Below are 19,001 nucleotides of genomic sequence, written 5' to 3' on the forward strand. Positions count from 1 at the left end.
CACCCCCCAGGGTGCCATGCACCACTCTACACGGCAAGTAGTGTCACGGTGCTCCTCCGGCGCTGCTTCCATATGACACAGCATCGAAGGAACGTTTCCTAGCCATGGCAACGCAGCTATGGTGCCCTTTCCAGGGCGCAAAAAGGAGCTACACCCTGGAAAGGCCGGATCGGGGCTGCGGCATGAGGTTGCCGCTGCCCTAATCCAGCTGAAATGGGCAGCTCCATGCTGCTGTACAGCCCCTTACTAGCAAGTGGTTTGTCCCAGTTCTGTCCAGAGACAATAGATTGCTTCTTTGTGCTCTAAGATTTAAAGCACACATGGTGGCCCTACCTAGTAGTCAGTGCCCATAGTGGTTAACAACCTACTTTTTAAGCAGGAGAGCAGGGCCACATTCTCACTGATAACAGCACTGTGCCCATGGCACACAAAAAGATTTTATCCACTCTGGCTGGAACTCTGCATGGCATACTGGTCAGCTGAACCATTCATCCAACATACAGATTGTATTTTGCTTTTAGACATATCACAGCACATTCTTCTGAAATAGATTCATTTGTATGACACAACTTCTGATTGCCGCTTGGAAAGGGAAAATATCACAAAGCTACTTTACTCTTCAGGGTTAGAGCTGCTGGCTCTGTGTTATGTAGCAGATGTAAGAGCTGGCTTTCCCAACTGTGTTGCTGAAGATCTTTCAGTCCTGAAAATGCAGACAGTTCAAGACCTACTGCCAGGGAGAGGGTTGATAGTGACTAGCCTGATCAGGAACACTGGGTGCTTTTACATGCCAATTTTTTTTTTCTGGATCACTGCAGATTATACTTATAAGGCAAGAGCATAACTGGACCAGGTGAGTTATATCAGCTCGTGGAATGTGTGGTGGCAGGCTGCCTGCCTGCCACAGACATTGAGATTTAGGGAAGGAACACTGTATCTCCCATGTACCTGCTATTATGAAAGCCACTTAATTGGCATCAGTTTCCTCTTTACTCCACTTATTATCTTCCCAAAATACCAACATCTTAACACAAATGTAACAGGTGTTGTTGTTGTGTGCCGTCAAGTAATTTCTGACTTCTGGTGACCGTAAGGTGGATTGAAACAAAGTTCCATCTGGCCCAACACCTTGTTTCCAATTTATGACAACCCTATGGCTATCACACAGTTTTATTGGCAAGATTTGTTCAGTGGGGGGTTGCCTTTGCCTTTCTCTGAGGCTGAGAGTGTGTGACTTGCCCAAGGTCATCCAGTGGGTTTCCATGTCCAAGCCAGTGGTATCCCATTGTCCTAGTCCAACACTCAAACCATTACACCAAATGCCAGGTCCTCTCAAGGAAAATTCTGGTTAGAGAACCTGTATCCCCCAGATTTTGATGTACTACCCTTCTTCACCTGTTGGCCAGCGGCTCCTGACCCAGGGCCAGATCCCTCATTTTGCAATGAGTTTCCACTAGAACTCACTGTGGATAATTCTGACATTCCTCAGGTCCACACATTGCATTTATCTAATTGTAAGTATGACATAGTAGTTTAAGTGTTAGACTATGACTCTGGAGACCAGGGTTCAATTCCCAGCTCAGCCATAAATAAATAATAAATAAAACTTTTATTTATACCCTGCTTTTTGTTAAAACAATCAAAGCGTCTTACAACAGTTAAAATAGTACATCCATATATAAAAATTATCCCCCCTTAAAAAAAGATTAAACAATATAAGATTTAAAATTACATAACTATTAAAAACCAATAATAAAATAATAATAAAAGCCATGAAACCCCCTGGGTGACTATGGGCAAGTCACATGCTTTCAGCCTCAGGGGAAGGCAATGGCAAACCTCTTCTAAACAAATCTTGCCAAGAAAACCCCATGATAGCCTTAGAGGTGTCATAAATTGGAAGCAATGTGAAGGCACACAACATACATAGGCTTAAGAATAACCAGGTTCACTCAAATCATCTATAGCTGGGGTGGGAATCAGCCCAGCAGATGTTGGCCTGCAATGCACAGAGTTATTCACAAGTGGCCATGTTAGCTAGAGCTCAGGAGTTAGCCTGATATCTCTTGTTGTTGTGTGCCATTATTATTATTATTATTATTATTATTATTAACCTTTATTTATGAAGCGCTGTAAATTTACACAGCGCTGTACATGCAATCTTTTTAAGCTTTAAGTTGTTTCAAGTCTAGGGCCATATAATTCCCACCTCCGCCCAAGGAAGACTGGCCCTTGTAGATGACTACTAAAGAGAAAGAGGATGGGAACAGAGAAAGGAATGTGTTTAGCACAGTAAGGTGGGGCTAGTGGGCTTGATGGGCCATTAACCAGATCTGGGCAAAGAGCCTGTTTGACTGCTAGCCAGAGAATTGCTGTGGGATGGCTCTCTCGCACAACTGGGTTGGAAAAGCTGATTTTGCTGTTAGATGAAGCATCACATCAGTTCTCAGAAGTAGATGAATTATTGTGTGCTGTATCTAGCCAGCTCAATTGAGTTATTCAAATGTGAGCAGTGACTCAGTTGTCAGGCAGGATAGGACAACAAACATCCTTCAAGTGATTATAGCAAATGCAAGCCCCTCACAGATCTGTAGTGCTTCAAAGTGTTCTTTGGATGGAAAGTGAATGCGTGTGATGGAACTGGTATATATACCACACTTTTCTGTACATTCAACTCTTTCCCTCTTTCCTGCACCATTGGAAAGAAAGAGATTAAAGAATTAACTTCAGCAAATCACAAAGCTTGTGACTGAGTTTGATTTTTAAAAAGACAATAGCTGTTAGTCGCAATAGTTAACGGGTACCCCCACCAGTACAACAGAAGGTACACTCTTTGAACTATTATTAAGGACATACAAATAGGAATAACTGCTGTCCCCTTCTTCTTTTAGAATACCCAGGTTAATTTGCCTAGCCACAAATGGAAATCAAGGTGTCGGGCCAGTGGAACTTTGTTTCAATCCAGCTGGGCTCTTATTTCATAAACAGCCATCTCCTCCCTCACTTATACCCTTCCACAGATAGAACATGACACCCTACCCACTATATTAAACAACTCCTTTTGTACTGATCCAGCAAGTAGATTCACCTAGCTTTTAAAAACTCTTTAGAACAGCAAAATTAGCATGGCCCTTGCAGATTCGCATTTAATTTACTTTCACCCAATTCTCTCCAAGGATAACCCTGTAATGTCAGGCTGCATGCTCCCCCATTAACATAATACACGTTTGGCATCAACCACACAGCCCATTCCTTCATACCCTGCCACAGGTTTACCTTCTGCTTCACTCCATAGAGATAGGATGTTGTACTATTAGTGGTGGTGATTTTATGTGCCCTTATTAGAGCAAAAAGACTTAACTTTCCAATGCTGGAAAGACAAATACCATCCTTTGTTCAGTGGTCAGTGTATCTTACCTTAGTATGACACACAAATATCTTACAGATGCCAATGCCCGGCAGGTTTTTTGTAGTTATAACATTTTGTTAATGTATAGCTTTGCTTATGACTACAACTCCTTATTTTTTTCTAGTCCCCTCCCCCCCCCCCCCATGTCTCCCTCCCTTTATATTTGCTTTTAGAAATGTGTTATTGTTTTGGGAAAATAGAGTCTGGTTGTGCTGAAGAATACCTGCTGCATCCTTGAAGCATGTACATATACATTTCCAGCCAGCCATCATCAAGGTATGAGAAGATGGTGATTTCCTATGACATAATGGCTATAGACAGGAAAAAAATCTCCCCACAAATTCTCTAGGCCTTTATTCCTTTGGGCTCCAAGTATAAGACCACAGTCAAAATAGATGAAAGGGATATATGTAGCACAGTCAAATGGCGATTACTTTAGCTCCAGACCAAAAATGGTCAGAAGAGGCCTTCAGTAAGTCCTCCTCCCATCCTAGTCTTTCCATTCTCTTGGTAGAAATGGAGCATCAGCAGTTGTACCTGCAGCAGGAATAGCAAAGCTTTTGATTCTACACTGGTTAAAAGGCATTGTTCTCATCTCTCAAGCTAAATACCACAAAAGGTATTTGCACAGCCAACTTTACGGACTTGTACATATGGTAGGAATCTTCAGTTCATGCTTATCTCCTGGGGATCATCTGCCACTTGCAAAAGTGGGGCCACAGCCTCCTCCAAGGAAATACTATTATATCTTTTATTTCTGTTCTTTAAAACACAAGTAGGGGACTGGAATGAGACCAAGTTCAATTGCTGAGTGAAAAATAAAACAAAGACAGCACCACACATCATAAATACTTTAGAGCAATGCTACTTAAAGTGATGGTCCCTAGAATGCTGACAGTTCTTGGCAAGTTTCCAGGAAAGAAACAATTGTAGCCAGTATGCACAAATATAGTGCCAGTCCCTAGTCCCTTGGAACAAAAATAATTACAGGTCCCTTACATAAGATATAGAGAACCAGCATAGTGGTTTGAGTGTTGGACTAAGACTCTGGAGACCAGGGTTTGATTCCCAGCTCAACCCTAAAACTGACTGGGTGACCTTGGGCAAGTCATATGCTCTCAGCCTGAGGGGAAGGCAATGGGAAACATCTTCTGAACAAATATCGCCAAGAAAACTCTAATAGGATCGCCATAAGTTGGAAACTACTTGAAGGCACACAACAGCAAAGCAATGCTTTATAGGAAGCATCACTCAAAGTTCTTTCACATGCAACAAGCTCAGAACAGAACATTTTAGAGGTTAGCTGCACTAAAACACAAGGTGCAGGCCTGTAGCTGAGGCATGGACAGGTAAGGGATGCTGCTCCTGGTTTCAGGCAGCAATCCCGGACCCTTGACACTACCAATTACATAATTAAAGTGGTCCCAGACATCCTGTACTGCACTGATTTCATAATGTGTGGGGGAAAAGTTCAGTTGGCACAATGGCCTTAAAGAGGCTCAGTCTGGACCTGAAGGCAGGCTAATCACTGTGTGCATCCTGAGGGGGGACACACTTGCTGGCCTCTTTCCCCTCATTGTTTGTGCTCTGATTCTCTTGGGGGGAAACCTCTCATTTCCTAGCCCCAACTCAATTGGCAGGATCGTGTGTTTCTTCCTGCTTGTTGTTTGCACCTCAGGGACACAACTGTGACAGTGAACCCACCCCAGTATCTGAGACAGGAAGTCTGAGATCCATGTTTCTCACAGTCTCCACTGAGGATGGGATGGTGCAGTGGATGCAGTACAGGCTGAGCTACTGAAACATGCTCTAAGCATTGCTGCACTTCCCCAAAAGTGTGGGACTCCAAAGCCACTCCAGCATCTCCTGGCTAATTTTTTCCTTTTATTCGATTGGGGAGGGGGATGTTAGTATGAACCAGAGAAGAAGATAGAGCTACCTCCTTTTGCCAGCACATGATCTGCACATGGGACAGGACACTCAAATAAACAATAGCTATGCAGAATCTTCTGAATGCTTATTATAATGAAATTACTAGCTCCACATAATGCAGAACCTGGTTCTGCTTCACAGACAACGCCCTTTTCCAATCCAACACTCAGCAAGTGAAACCTATCTATTTATCTTTGGACTGCTCCACACAGAGATTTACATGTATTTGTGCCAAGATGACATACTGTAGACAGGAACTGCAGAGGCCCCCTGTTCAATCCCTGCTACATAAAAGTAGAGATGCAAAGACTGAAGAAGGGCGACTCTCCCCCACAAAATCAGACAGAAGCTCCCACTAACTTTTTCCAAGCTTTCACATCTCTAGTCAAGAGGCAGTCTTCTGCCAACCCAGGAGCACACATATTCCATATTAAAGCTTTGCTAGCATTCACATTAACAGGGCACAAGGGACAGCAATTCATTCAGATGTTCCAATCTCTCCTTGAGGCACACGGTGCATAGGGTGGTGTTGCACCCTCTGCATTTCTACCATCAGGCCATGGTCCTAGGTTTCTCATACTCCCCACGTATAAAAGTCTGTTTGTGTCAGAGGATCAGGATAGAAGGAAGGTGGATAGAACACCATCTGTTAAGGATATGCCCCGCCCCTGCCCCCCGCTATGCACACACACACTAAAGGACACGTGTACATGGAATTTAGTAGTGTCAATATATTTTATCTTAAAGATGCTTTACATGTAGAATACAAAAATACTCCCTAAGGAGGGCCTGGTGCCCAACCTACCCCAAAGGCTTCTGGTGCCAGGGTGCAGCAGATTGGCCAAGGCTTGGCAAAAGCATGGCCCTTTCTGAGTTTTGCAACATGGGTTCCAGAGGGCACCAAGGCTCCACATCCTCTCTGGGATTTGTGTCTTAGAGATACAGTAGGTGAACTAGGGCTAAAGTATAAAAGAGAATGGACTCTCTCAGCTCCCAGGGGTCACCAGCCGCTGCCTGAACTACAATACTGGGATACAGCACAGGGTACAGACCCAGTGTTCAGGAGTGTGTTGCGGGGGGGGGGTGTCAGTGAGAGGATATAAATAATTTAACAGACACAGCATTGCAAACATTAACTGGGAGGTAGGTCAGTATGACAAAAGGGACAGATCAGTCAAGACAGGCTTTGACAAGGATATCATGCCCAACCCTAGACGGTAAGAAGAGCTTTCTGCTGCTGCTCTTGGAATATGCCTCTGAATGCTGATGCAAAACACCCTGACCCTAAAACCAGTTCAGCAGGAGAATACTCTCAAGTTATAGAGGAAGGAAACACCACTTGTTTAAGAGCCTCCACATGGGTTCATCCCCTGAGAGAGAACATGGGACAGTCTTTGCACTACCATACAGCATGAATTGCCTGATGTTAGAAGCCCTGCACAGATTTGAGGGGAGTAGTGACCGGAAGCCGTCTGGCTCTGGAAGAGTGTCAGGGTGTGATGCCATTTAGATGGCAAGATAAACCAGAGCCATCCAGAGTGAGGGGAAAGTACCTGCGCCTGGGTGTGAAGTCTTAGATCAAACCTATTGTCCACAACTGACAGCTGTGTTGTGGCCTGTAGCCATACCCAGGGCAAAGGACACTAGTGAACAATGATCAAGATGGATCCCAGCCCAATGGCTGATGACAGAACAAAGGAACAGATGGAGAAGCAAGCTCAAGTGTTGCCAGTTATGGCGTGCAACCAGTAGCTGCAAGTCAAGTGGAAACTCTGGTACTTAGTTGCACAGATCTTATACACAAAAGAGGGGGACACCTTTCTGGGACATAGGAAAAGTGTATTTCCTCCCTCAGTTTTTTTTAAACTGTATTTTATGGCTGATAATTTGTTTGGGAGGTGGGCACCATGGTATCTGCTGGCTAAGGCCTATGAAAGCTGCAAGGCTCAAAAAGTTATCAAACTAGGGAGATGGTCCCTAAAGGAATTCACAAATGTGTGAGGGGAGGGGGGGGAGACATGGAGAGACAATCACCCTGATTAGGGAACTTGGCCCACTGTGAGAAAACAAACTTGCCAATACCGTTCACATACCAAAGTGAATAGAGGGGGACTAGCAGAAGATGTTCCTGCTGGTAAAAAGGCATGGACTGTACCCACTAAGGATTTAGTCCTCTTAGAGTAGATATGCATGACTAGGACTTTTGTTATAATGCCTCCCTCCCCCAATTTATGCAGGGTGTCAGAGGTCAAGCCCACTCCTACCCCATCCATCTCTCATGTGGTGCTCTGAGATTTCCTAGAATAACTCACTATCGGGCTACCTAGACCCACATCTCATCCAGGTTCAAAGTAAACTGGAAATTAGGTTCAGCCTCCCCATCTATAAGAACAGTGAACTGTGAGAGCTGAGTTGGACAAGGAAACTGACAGCACACACATCTGGTTGACTACAGCCTCCATGAACTTCAGGAGTGGCGAGGTATCAGGAAAGAGCAGCAGATTCTGGCCCCAGTTCACATTATGCTGCAGTCACTGATGCAGGTTACTTATTGCTCTTGGAGCTGTCCAGCCCCTATGGAGAAAAGGTGGGCAGCCTTGCATCAAAGGGAGGGAACAGTGGTGCGCCAGGCCTGCCAGCGGCCTGCCCAATGGTCCTGCCTGCAGGGTTCAGAAGAGCGCAGAGTCCTAGTAGCGCCCAACCTTGGCATCACCAATGGCTCCCCAGACATCAAAGACAAATTCGTCAGGGAAGGCAAAGTCACCCAGCTGCTCATCCAGGGCTTCAGCAAACTCATCAGGATTCCGCTTGTCCTTGCCCAGCTCCACCATGGTAGCAGCTATAGTGAAGAAAAAGTCATAGACTAGCATTAGTTCAGCCCCCAACTTCACCCCCAATAGTTAATCTGCCTTGCCCAAGTCCCATCTTGCAAACATAGGTAAAATCTCACATTGGTTTCCATGTCTAAGAAAGAGCACAGGAAGTATAATGAAGCTTTGCAGACCAAGGGTAAATGCCACCACTCATAGGGACAATCCTAACTAAGGGCATGTCTAGACAGATCAACATGGGTTTCCCCCATGCTCATCATCACCTGTCTTCATGATGCAGAGGTAAAGCCCCAATTCAACTGTGAACTGTCTTCACAACATAAATCCAGTTTTTCATCAAATATGACCTTCCCTTACTTTAAACAGTCTTACCTTTTGCTCCAGATTAAAATCTGGATCACTGCTGAGCAATGCCAGGTAGCTATTTATACATGTCCTGCTGTGTCATCTGGCGCCATCACCACTGGTGCGAGTTGCTCCCTCTGAGATCACAACAAGGTGTCCAGCCATGTAATCAATGCGGGGCGCCTTGTTCTTGACCTCAGAGGGAGCAACTCACACCAGTAATGGTGGTGCCAGGAGGCACAGCAGGATGCATGTGTAGACAGTTGCCCAGCATCACTCTGGAATGCAGAGGCAATGGGGGGGGAGAGATTTGGGGCAGCTCTGGGGCCAGAATACTCTGGGAGCAGCCCAGAGTACTCTGACTGGTGTAGACCCACCCTAGGTCATCCACAGTCTCTTCAAATTTTCAGTGGTTTAGCTTGCAGGTGAATGAATGGAAGGAGCAGCAACTCACCTAACTCTGTGTCACGGATTCCCATGTAGCTCTCCAGAAGGTCATCAACCTTTTCAATGGCCTTTTCTTCAAAAGCAGATGGCTGCAAAGGAGACAACTACTATTAGAGAAGCAGCAGAAACACTTATTTTTCTCTGCATGAACTGACAAGACCATTCCTGACGTCTACAAGCAGTGACAGGGCTAATGCAGGGGAAAGTGGCTGCAATATAGCTGAAGTAAGTGTGTATGTTGTGTTCTAAAGTTGGGGAAAACGTCTTGGGTTTAGGTGGAGCTCAGCAACTTGAGAAACAATGTGATGGGGCAAGGGAGGGTTCTGATCTGAAGGTCCACAAAGACATACTATCATTATCATTAATTCCATACCCTCAACCAGTCAGTGCCTGTTTATGCTTACTATCAATCCTCTTCTCTCTATTTCAGAGGCACAAATGTGAGGATGTTTGGAGGAGATGAACCACAGAACAGTGAAGGTGAGCAGAAACAAAATAAAGACCTGCTTCTTTTCACCTACAATAAATACAGTGAAAGTGAGAACTCAAAGGAGGGAGTTAAAGCTGCCAGACATACTGCGCATCAAAGGTATAAGGACACTGATTTGTGACCACCTGCCCCACCCATTTGTGGAAGGAAACTGAGTCCTGGTTCTTGACCAGGGCTACTTAGCTTCGTCACAGACATGGCTGGGCTTGTTAAGTTCATACCTGTTCCTCCACAGTGGCTGGTCCTTTGGCTCGAAGCCGTAGAGTTCCTCTCCCTGTGCCAAGCTGAGCACTCCCACTGTGTTTGCCTCCTGCAGACCTCTGACTGATCATATCTGGAATACAGAAAAAAAAAGACCTCTTGAATTCTTGCTGACTTGCACACTGGTGGCCTGGGTTAGAAACAAGGCCCAAAAGGAGTTATTTGCTCTGTTTGAAAAAAGCTCCCTTTGCTGACACCCAGCCATACCTAACCTGTTGTGGGCTTGTTGTATACACTGATTATATGCAATTTTCAACCTGAATCATGCCACTGATGATCCATATTAACAAGGATTAAAGTAGTATACCCAAAGAATATGGATGGATGAATATGTGTACATGCATACCCCCCTCCCCAGATTTGTCTAGGATTAACATACACTCAAACAGTCATGAGTACAGGCTGTCAGAATACCAAAATAGGACCATCTCAACAGTTCAAAACCCAAACAAGTAACACCAAACCATTTAATACCAAATATAAGACTTTAACAGTAATGATCTTGTCTCCAAAGATGAATTGTGGACTAGTAACTTGTTAAACTTGGACAAGTAACTTGGGACTAATAATTTGTAATGGTCAGTTCTCAAAATGATCCCCAATTATTTATACTTTTTACATTTGTTCATAAACAATCTGTAGTAAGATGTGAACAGTGAGTAGAGATATCTTGTAGCACCTTTGAGACTAACTGAGAGAAAGAGGTTGGCAGCATAAACTTTCGTAGACTTAAGTCTACTTCTCCAAATGTCAATAATGGGGCAATTGAGTTTGCCAGTGATACCCAACAATTTAGTGTTGTTGTTAACTGCCCTCAGGTCAACTTCGAACTCTGGCAACCCTGCGAATGAGGCATCTTCAAGACACCCTATCCTCAACAACCTACTCAGTTCCTGCAGATTTAGAGTCATGCTCTCTTTGACTGAGTCCGTCAATCTGGTGTGTTTCCTTCCTCTATTTCTACTGCCTGCTATCTTTCCAAGCATTATTTGTCTTTTCTAGTGAGTCATGTCTTCTCATGATGTGTTCAAAGAATGACAGCCTCAGTTTAGTCATCCTGGCTTCTAGGTAAACTTCAGATCTGATTTGCTCTTGTACCTGTTTGTCTTTTTAGCTGTCCACAGTATCCACAGAACTCTTCTCTAGCTCCACATGTCAAATGAATTGATTTTCTTTTTATCAGATTTCTTTACCACTCAACTCTCACATCCATCATCATCATCATCATCATCATCATCATCATCATCATCATCATCATCATCGTTTACTTCTAGAGCGCTGTAAATGTAGACAGCACTGTACATACATAGTGATAGGAAATATGATGGCATGAACAATCCCTCTTTAGTGTTCAGTTGTGTATCCTTACACTTCAGGATTGTGCCTAATTCATTCATAGCCCTTCTTAGTCCTAGCCATCTCCTGATTTCTTGACTGCTGTTTCTGTTCTGACCAATGATTACTCCAAGATATGGGAAGTCTTTCGTTATTTCAATGTCCTCATCATCCATATTGAATTTGTGAATATCTTCTGTGGTTATTATCTTAGTTTTCTTAACAGTCACTAGAAAAGACAATAATGCTAGGCAAAGTAGAAGGCAGTACAAAGAGAGGAAGACTGCACACAAGATGGATAGACTCTAGCAGGGAGACCAAGGGGCTGTATAGACAGGTGGTGGGATGCCGTCCCTTTTTGCCCTGGATGGGGATCGCGGCAACTGCATGCCGCAGCCTCCACAGGGAGCAAAAAAAAGTCCCAAAAAGGGGCTTATTTTTCACTCCCTGGAAGGGGTGTCATAGCCATGACGGGGTGACATTATTATTATTAACCTTTATTTATGAAGCGCTGTAAATTTACACAGCGCAGTACATACAATCTTTTAGTTAGACGATTCCCTGCCCTCGGGCTTACAATCTAAAAAGACATGACACAGAAGGAGAAGGGAGTGGTGGAGGGAAAGGGTAAGAGGTCCAGCAGTTCCTCTCTACCTCCAAGGCCTGGACCAAGGCAGATGGACTGGAGGGAGGGCGAGGCTTCATAATGGATGGTTAATCATTTTCCAGGGAAAATACATACTCTCAAGTAGGATAATACATATACAGTACATAGCAATACAGGAAATGGTTCAATAAACAGGCACCACAAGAACATCAAATAGTAAGCGACAATTATGCAATGCCTGGGAACGCTTCTCTGAATAGGATGGTTTTCAACTCCGTTTTGAAGCTGGTAACAGAAGTGATGGCTCTTGCTTGTGGGGGAAGAAGGTTCCAGGAGTGAGGGGCAGCGAGTGAAAAGGGGCGAATCCGGGATGGGGCAGAGGAAATCCTGGGCTGAGACAGCAGACCTTGACTACTAGAACGGAGGGCCCGAGTGGAAAGGTGAGAAGGTCTGATAAGTAGGGAGGGGCCAGTCCATGGAGGGCTTTAAACGTGGACAGCAGGAGCTTATACTGAATGCGGAAAGGGAGGGGGAGCCAGTGAAGGGATGCCAACACAGGAGAGATGTGGTCAGAGCGGTGGGTGGAAGTGATAATGCGTGCTGCTGAATGCTGAACAGAGATTAAAGGACGGAGGTGAGAAAGAGGAAGCCCAGCCAGGAGGACATTACATGATGATGCCCCTTCCATGCTGCTCTGTTTGGATGCTGCAGTAGTCACATCATGATGCCACACGCTGTGTAAATGGGGGCATAGCATCAGGGTGAGATGGGGCGGAGTCACGGCATTGAGCGTACGGATGCTACACTATGACTCTGCCCACAGGCCGGCACAAAGTGCCGGTCTGTATTCCCCCTAAGAGCCAAAATCTACAGGAGCTAAGCAGAGCAGTGAAGGATAGGAGGATTGGAGATGTCTCATCCACAGGGTTTTCATGAGTCAAGGCCGAGTTGAGGGCAGTTAACAACAATGAGTAAAAAAAACCTTATATATACTTTTAATAAATAAGTAAAAGGTGCAGAAAAAGGCAATCTAAAATAGTCAAATGTTCCCGCTGAGATGGCAGTCACAGTATATGAGGAAATATGATATTAGGTGTACAGAATTATGCACATTGTCAAGAAAGTGGCCAGGGAAGCACTTCTCCCTCTCTCATAAGTTGATTTAAAAAAAAAAAAGCAGATGAAGGAAGTATATCCATAATAACACTTAGCTTTGGTGATAGCAACCACAGTTGTAGTAATGAGAACCAACATGGACAACTAAAAAGGAGGTTTAGACAAATTCATGGAGGACAAGGCCAACAGTGGCTACGAGTCATGATAGATATACAGTGGACCCTTGCCTTACGCAGGGGACCTGTTCCGGACCCTCCTCCCACGCAAGGCGAATAATGTGTATGCTCAATCCCCACTGACTATAATGGGTCCCAGGCGTGGCGGCATGGCGGTGCAAGCACGGGTGCCATTCATTGTATTGCAGCGCAGCTTCAGTGTAAGCCGAAAGCTGTGTATAGCGCACCCACATATGGCACGGGTACACTGTATATTATATCCACTATTAGAAGTGGTATGTCTCTGAATACCAGTTGATGGGAGAAAGAGTGGGAGGTTGCCACTGTTCTCATGACTTGCTTCCCATAAGGAACTGACTGGCCACTGTGTGAACAGAATACTGGGCCAATTTAATCAAGCTGGACTCTTCTTAAAATGCAAGTGCACACTAAGGTAGACAGATTATCAGTAGAACTTGGAAAAACATTCAGGATAAGCTGTTTAGCTGGACAGGACAGGCCCATCAAAAAGTAAAGGGGGAAAGACCAAAATAGAAGAGAAACTTTGCCTGCCATTACACTAGTCCTGAAAGGGCATAACTCCCATAATGGAAGGGTAGAAAGTAATCGGGGAATGGCAGGACAACAACAGATAAGCAGATTTGGGGAAGCTATTCCTTAAATGTTTCTAATGCAGGTCTTTAAATATGTCTGAAACAAAAAACTTCGATCCCCATACCTACCAAGTCCATTTCTTTCTCTTCTCTCATTCTCAAACTGAGAAACAGAAAGCATACCCTTCCAGGAGCAACCCTATGCCTTCAGAGGTCTTATTTCTACAGCCCTTCCCAGCACACATCTTCTTTTCCACAGAAAGAATACTTCACTGGTAATTTTAAGCCTACGTGCCTCTCAATGTACTGTTAACTTCAGCTAAAAAACTAAATAAAGGCACTGGGGGAGATGGTGGGGGGAATAACTAGCAGAGTTTCTCCTTGCTGATCAAAACAAGAAGATCCATGGCTTGCCAAGAGGTCAACACCTCTGTAGCATGGAGTTCCCAGAAAGGGGAAAGGAATAAAAAGCCAAGAGTACAGGATAGCAACCACCAGCCAGAACCAGAAATTCTTTCCTTAGCCAGAATATAAAGAGTGATTTCAGAAGAAGCCAGCTGTATCAACACCAAGCAAGAAGCACAAACTACAAGTTTTTCTCCTAAATGTCTTAACTAGTCAAGACAAACATTATCAAAAAGTTGGACAGATTACAGGGCTCTACTGGGCAGATGTCACAGGGGGAAGTAAGTCACTTTGCTTCTTACCAGGAATCAGTTACACAAATAGGAAAAAGGCAAACATTATATCCAATAGTGATACTTATCATATGAGAGATTTTACATTAATTCTGAAAGCTTGGTGGAGTTTTTGCTACTTCCTTTGAACACTGTTTGTAGTGATGAAACTGTCAGCCACAGTGTCCCAATTTCTTCCTTGTTTCTTCAATTTTGCAACTTCTTTGTACCTTTGTTGCCATCACTAGTTTCTATTGGTTTCTTGTAGCTAGTAAGGACCTGTGCCTTGTGTATGTGGATCTCTGACAAGATGGCTTAGCTGACCAAGCATTCTTCATACAGCTGCAACTATCTGGCATATGACAGATTTGCATTTTCCCCCTCACTGTGGTTTTTATTATGCTGCTTGTAAAACTTATTTTCTGACCTGTGGGCAGGCTGTAGTACAGGAAGCATTTCTGGAAAACCAACAAGGTTGGCCTTATAGCACTCTTGATATTTAACAGAAATAACAGGAAAACCAATAGGTGCAAGGTGCTATTCTGGTATGAATTATACTGAGGATTCACAAGATGCACTTCTATAGCCATTTTTATTTCAGACTCCAAATATTTGTTGATTAAACATTGTGTTCAAATACACAGACAGAGAGTCTCTAGGAAAAAAGCTTGTTTCACAGGATCTGGTATTAATACTGCATGTCAGATTGTATTTCCATGGTGAGTGGCATCATTAAATTATTTATGAAGCTTCCTATATGATCCACAGTTATTTATTATATTTATAAAATAATTCAGTATTAAAATATTTTATGCAGTAAGACAAATGATCATTGCAATATAATTGTTGTCTGCAGATACTTTTCTTCAGCGAACATTTTATCCTGGAAGCCTCTCAAACCACAAGTGATTCAGCAATTGTTCAGATTATGCCCCAACTCCCTATCAAACCTTCTCAGATCAGATTGATTCCATGTCTCAACATAGCATGAGGGAGAATTTATCTACTCATAATCTCAGATTACATGTGGTTCTTTGTCTGAAGATAATGGCAAAAAGTTACTTTGAAAGGAATCATGCAAACACACCTAGGGTGCATCCCAAATGGCAATTTTTTCAGTCTCATTTGTAGCAAAGTCCATAATCTCTTCAAAAGTCCCTAGCTCATCACCTGCCTTTGTTTTGTTTATTTGCTCAATTCTCTCAAGTTTGTAGAATGCCAAGGTTCTATAAGATGTTGTTATATGGCTTCAAGTCATTTCTAATTTATGGAAACCCTAAGACAAACCTATCATGGAGTTTTCTTGGCAAGATTTGTTCAGAGGGGAATTTGCCTTTGTCTTCCTCTGAGGCTGAGCATGACTTGCTCAAGCTCACTCAGTGTGTTTCCATGAATGAGTCGGTATTCAAACCCTGATCTCCAGATTCATAGTCTAGTGCTCAAAAGCTTAAGGGAAAACAATGAATCTAAGGGAATTATTGCATAGCTAAATAAAGCATCTAACTGCTACCTAATTCAGTCTTCATTCAAGCTGCATGCTAGTGTTATCACATGGCTTCTTGCCTCAAAACTGCCACCCAGGTACAGCCTGGTTCCAATGCTCATCCCTAAACTTGCTTTGGCAACCATTTTTCAAAGTCAGGAGCTTTCTGACTTTGAAAAATAGCAAACGAAGCGACTCCCCTATGTTCCAAAACACAGAAGACAACATTATGAAGATAGAGGGATGTCTTTGACTGCAACTCTCATAGTCCTGCAACCAGCTATGCACCTGGAGGTTGGTGAAGTCTACTCTAAGCCATCAACTGGGAGTACATCTTTCCTTTGCAACCATTTATGGAAAGGTAAAGAGCAGATGGGCAACAATACTGTTGAATTAGCTCACAAATCACCATCAGTTTCTTAGTAGCAATGTGGAGTTCAGAAACACAAAAACTGCTGCCAAGTCTCCCCCCCCCCCCCCGCCAGTATATATTGTTGTATTTATTCCCCTGCTTGAAATAAGTTCAAAACCCCTGCCCCAAAGAAACTAGAAATGCACATTATTTTAAGTCACCCTTAAAAAGAAATTTTCTATCATAAAATAAGGGTGTGATGACTCTAGATCAACTTTGAGAAAGGAATTAAGCAAGTGCTGAGACTTTTGGATTTGCCTTATTCCCTGAAGAAAAATACACACCATCATCTCATTAGTGGGAGGCAGCTCCTACTGTGTGGTCTTGGAAAAGAACTGGCAGGTTAAAGCCCTGGGTTGTGATTGGGAAAATGCACTATTCTAGGAATGTAGCTGGGATGAGCCATCAGCACTTTATCATAGTGTTTCAAATCATTTAGTTTGCCATCTTATGAGGCAGATGTGATCTCTACAACAACTACGCACATTTAGAAAGTGCCAGATAAACTTCCAAGGGAAGTCTGCAGAAGGCTATCTCAAAGCTCCAGGTTATAACAGGTATTTTAATTTAAAGGTCCTCACAGTCCTTTTAATGAAAAAAAAAGTTAATTGTCAGAAGAGAAAAATAAATGTTTGGCTTACCAAAGCCGGGGCAAATGTGTTGGAACAATGGCAAGAAGCACTCTCCGTGTAGCTACAAGCAAGCTAAGAACCTTAAAATGTAAGAAATATGTAAACAGAGATTCCAGAAGAAGAGGCTATTAACAGTTACAGAGTGAAGGCTTGGCGCCCATTCCTCATACAACTTGCTCTTCATTTATAAAGAAAGTCTACAAATGAGACTTGCTGTGCTTTGTTAAACTTGCCTGCACACAATGAGGCACTATGTTGCGTCATTTTTATGTCAGAAAGAGCAAGTCCATATCTGGATGAGACCAAGCTCTCATTTGAAGAGGCCAGTAAGTTCCCTCTGTTTCCTCACACTTTCATAAGACCGTATGAAAGCTGTGCTATGCCTAGTCATACCAAGGTAGGCAGTCTGGTGTCCTTCATGAATTTTGAACTACTCTTGTAACCCCTGACCACCAGTATGTTGGTTGAGGTGTATGGGGATTGTGGTTGAAACCATTTAGAGGGCACCAGTTTGTCCACCCCTAGTTACACAGACTACAGTTCTTTAAGGTTTCAGATAACCCTGAAAATGCCAGAGACTGAACCCAGGACCATTTGCATGCAAAGCAAGTGCTCCACCATGGAAGTACAGCCCTTCCTATGTGGCCCTCTCTTAACCCTAGATGAAAGAGAGAAATGGCATAGTGTGATGTTTGTCAATGCATTAATGTGACAGAAACAACTTGCTTCTGGTTTTGCCACATGACAGCTCACCTTGGCTTGTCTCACATAGAAACTGCTTGATTGTGTACTGAGATACACTGGTCCCAAGTAGCTGCCACTTTGTTCCACACATCAAGAAGGCATATGCCTTTTGCTTATTTATGCACACTATGCTGCAATGTAGCCTATAATCACAACCATGGGGTTTTCCTCCTGAGGATATCCTATAGCAAGAATGGCCAGTAGGCTGATTGTGTGTCTTTTCTTGCTGTCATCTAGAGGCAGGGTTGGCCCAAAGCATTTTGTTATCTAAGACAAAGAACAAGATGATCCTTCCCCATTTCCATGTATAGAGATAAAACAGACTAGGAGTGATATTTTACGTCAACACTGGTGGTGAGACACTGTCTTTCACTGCACCTGGGGACAGGTGGATACTACAAGGGTCTGGAGAAATGGCTGAGGAGTTCATTCACAGCTGCTCCCCTCTGCCTAATGGTGGACAGGTTGCCACCTTGAGTGATCACAAATCATCAAGCTACCCCAGAGAGCAACCCACCACTCCCAAGGGGAAGGTGTCATTAGCGAGACTGGTGAAGGCTGACTTCTTGTAATTCCATTACATGAATATTTCCGGCTGAGAATAAGTAATATTTCTGAGAGACATTTTACATATTGATAAGCAAACTGCAAGAACAGGAATTCAGTATCTTATCCCTTACATGAGTGAAGAAATGAAGTTGCTGTCCTATGAGCCTTCCCAAGCAGCTCATCACATAGGGCAGAAGCTATAAAGAAGGAGGGAAAGGAGCTCTGCACAGACCCTGCAGTAGGCAGTGGGTTTTCACTCAATAGTGCCAGTGGAACCTAACAGACCCAGCTGCATTGTCAATAAGCATATAGGATATACTATACCCAATTTTTCAGAGACATACAGAGAAAAGAAATGAAAACTATCAGCTCACAGCCTCCTGGCATCATCCCCAACAGCAGCTGACTGGCTCCCTGCCCCTCCAGCATGCCCATACCCACACAGATCTCCAGCATACCAGAATCCTCCAAATGCAAGCTAGCATATTATAGGCCATTGCTGTGCTAGGTGTAAAAGCAGGAAAGGCTGAACCCTGACAAGAAGACTGTCCCTTAAGATGGGCTTGGGTTGGATTTAGGACATCATAAGCCAGCTCCAGCCAACCTTGACAACCAGAATGCTGCCTCATTGCCTACTACTATCCTGAGGGAGATTCACACAAGGGCTGCAGCCTTTAAACGGCCCCACAACCTCTGGGAGGGGTGCACAGAATGAGGTCTCCTTCTCTGCATAAACTTTCAAATACTTGGCCACAAATATTAGGCTCTCTCAGTTCTTGAAGACAGGCAAATCCAGGGCAGAGGGTTTTCCACAGACTTCTTTCCAACCAGTAATTTTTATGTAGAAGCGTTTAGTGTGCACGTAATGTGTGGGGTACGGGACAGACATTCACCCAGGTGCAATTCTACTGCTTGGTGTAGCCAACATCCCACTGTTATATACAGATCCTAAATGGACCTTT

At 43.8% G+C, this 19,001-nt stretch overlaps 1 protein-coding gene across 2 annotated transcripts in view; it reads right to left on the reverse strand.

Moving 5' to 3' along the window:
- Positions 1-6,052: 6,052 nt before the first annotated feature.
- The window catches only part of GIPC1 (GIPC PDZ domain containing family member 1), a 47,699-nt gene continuing 34,750 nt past the window's right edge, over positions 6,053-19,001 (reverse strand). For both annotated transcript variants that reach the window (XM_089533126.1, XM_089533118.1), the window contains exons 5-7: positions 9,676-9,788; positions 8,972-9,053; positions 6,053-8,180 (exon numbers count right to left, since the gene is read on the reverse strand). In XM_089533126.1, the coding sequence (XP_089389252.1) occupies positions 8,029-8,180; positions 8,972-9,053; positions 9,676-9,788 (347 nt within the window). In that variant the 3' untranslated portion in view covers positions 6,053-8,028. The remainder of the gene's footprint in view (positions 8,181-8,971; positions 9,054-9,675; positions 9,789-19,001) is intronic.

The sequence above is a fragment of the Sceloporus occidentalis genome, unplaced genomic scaffold (assembly GCF_023333645.1).
Source record: "Sceloporus occidentalis isolate IW3139 unplaced genomic scaffold, rSceOcc1.0.p SCAF_1, whole genome shotgun sequence".
NCBI classification, from domain to species: Eukaryota; Metazoa; Chordata; class Lepidosauria; order Squamata; family Phrynosomatidae; genus Sceloporus; species Sceloporus occidentalis.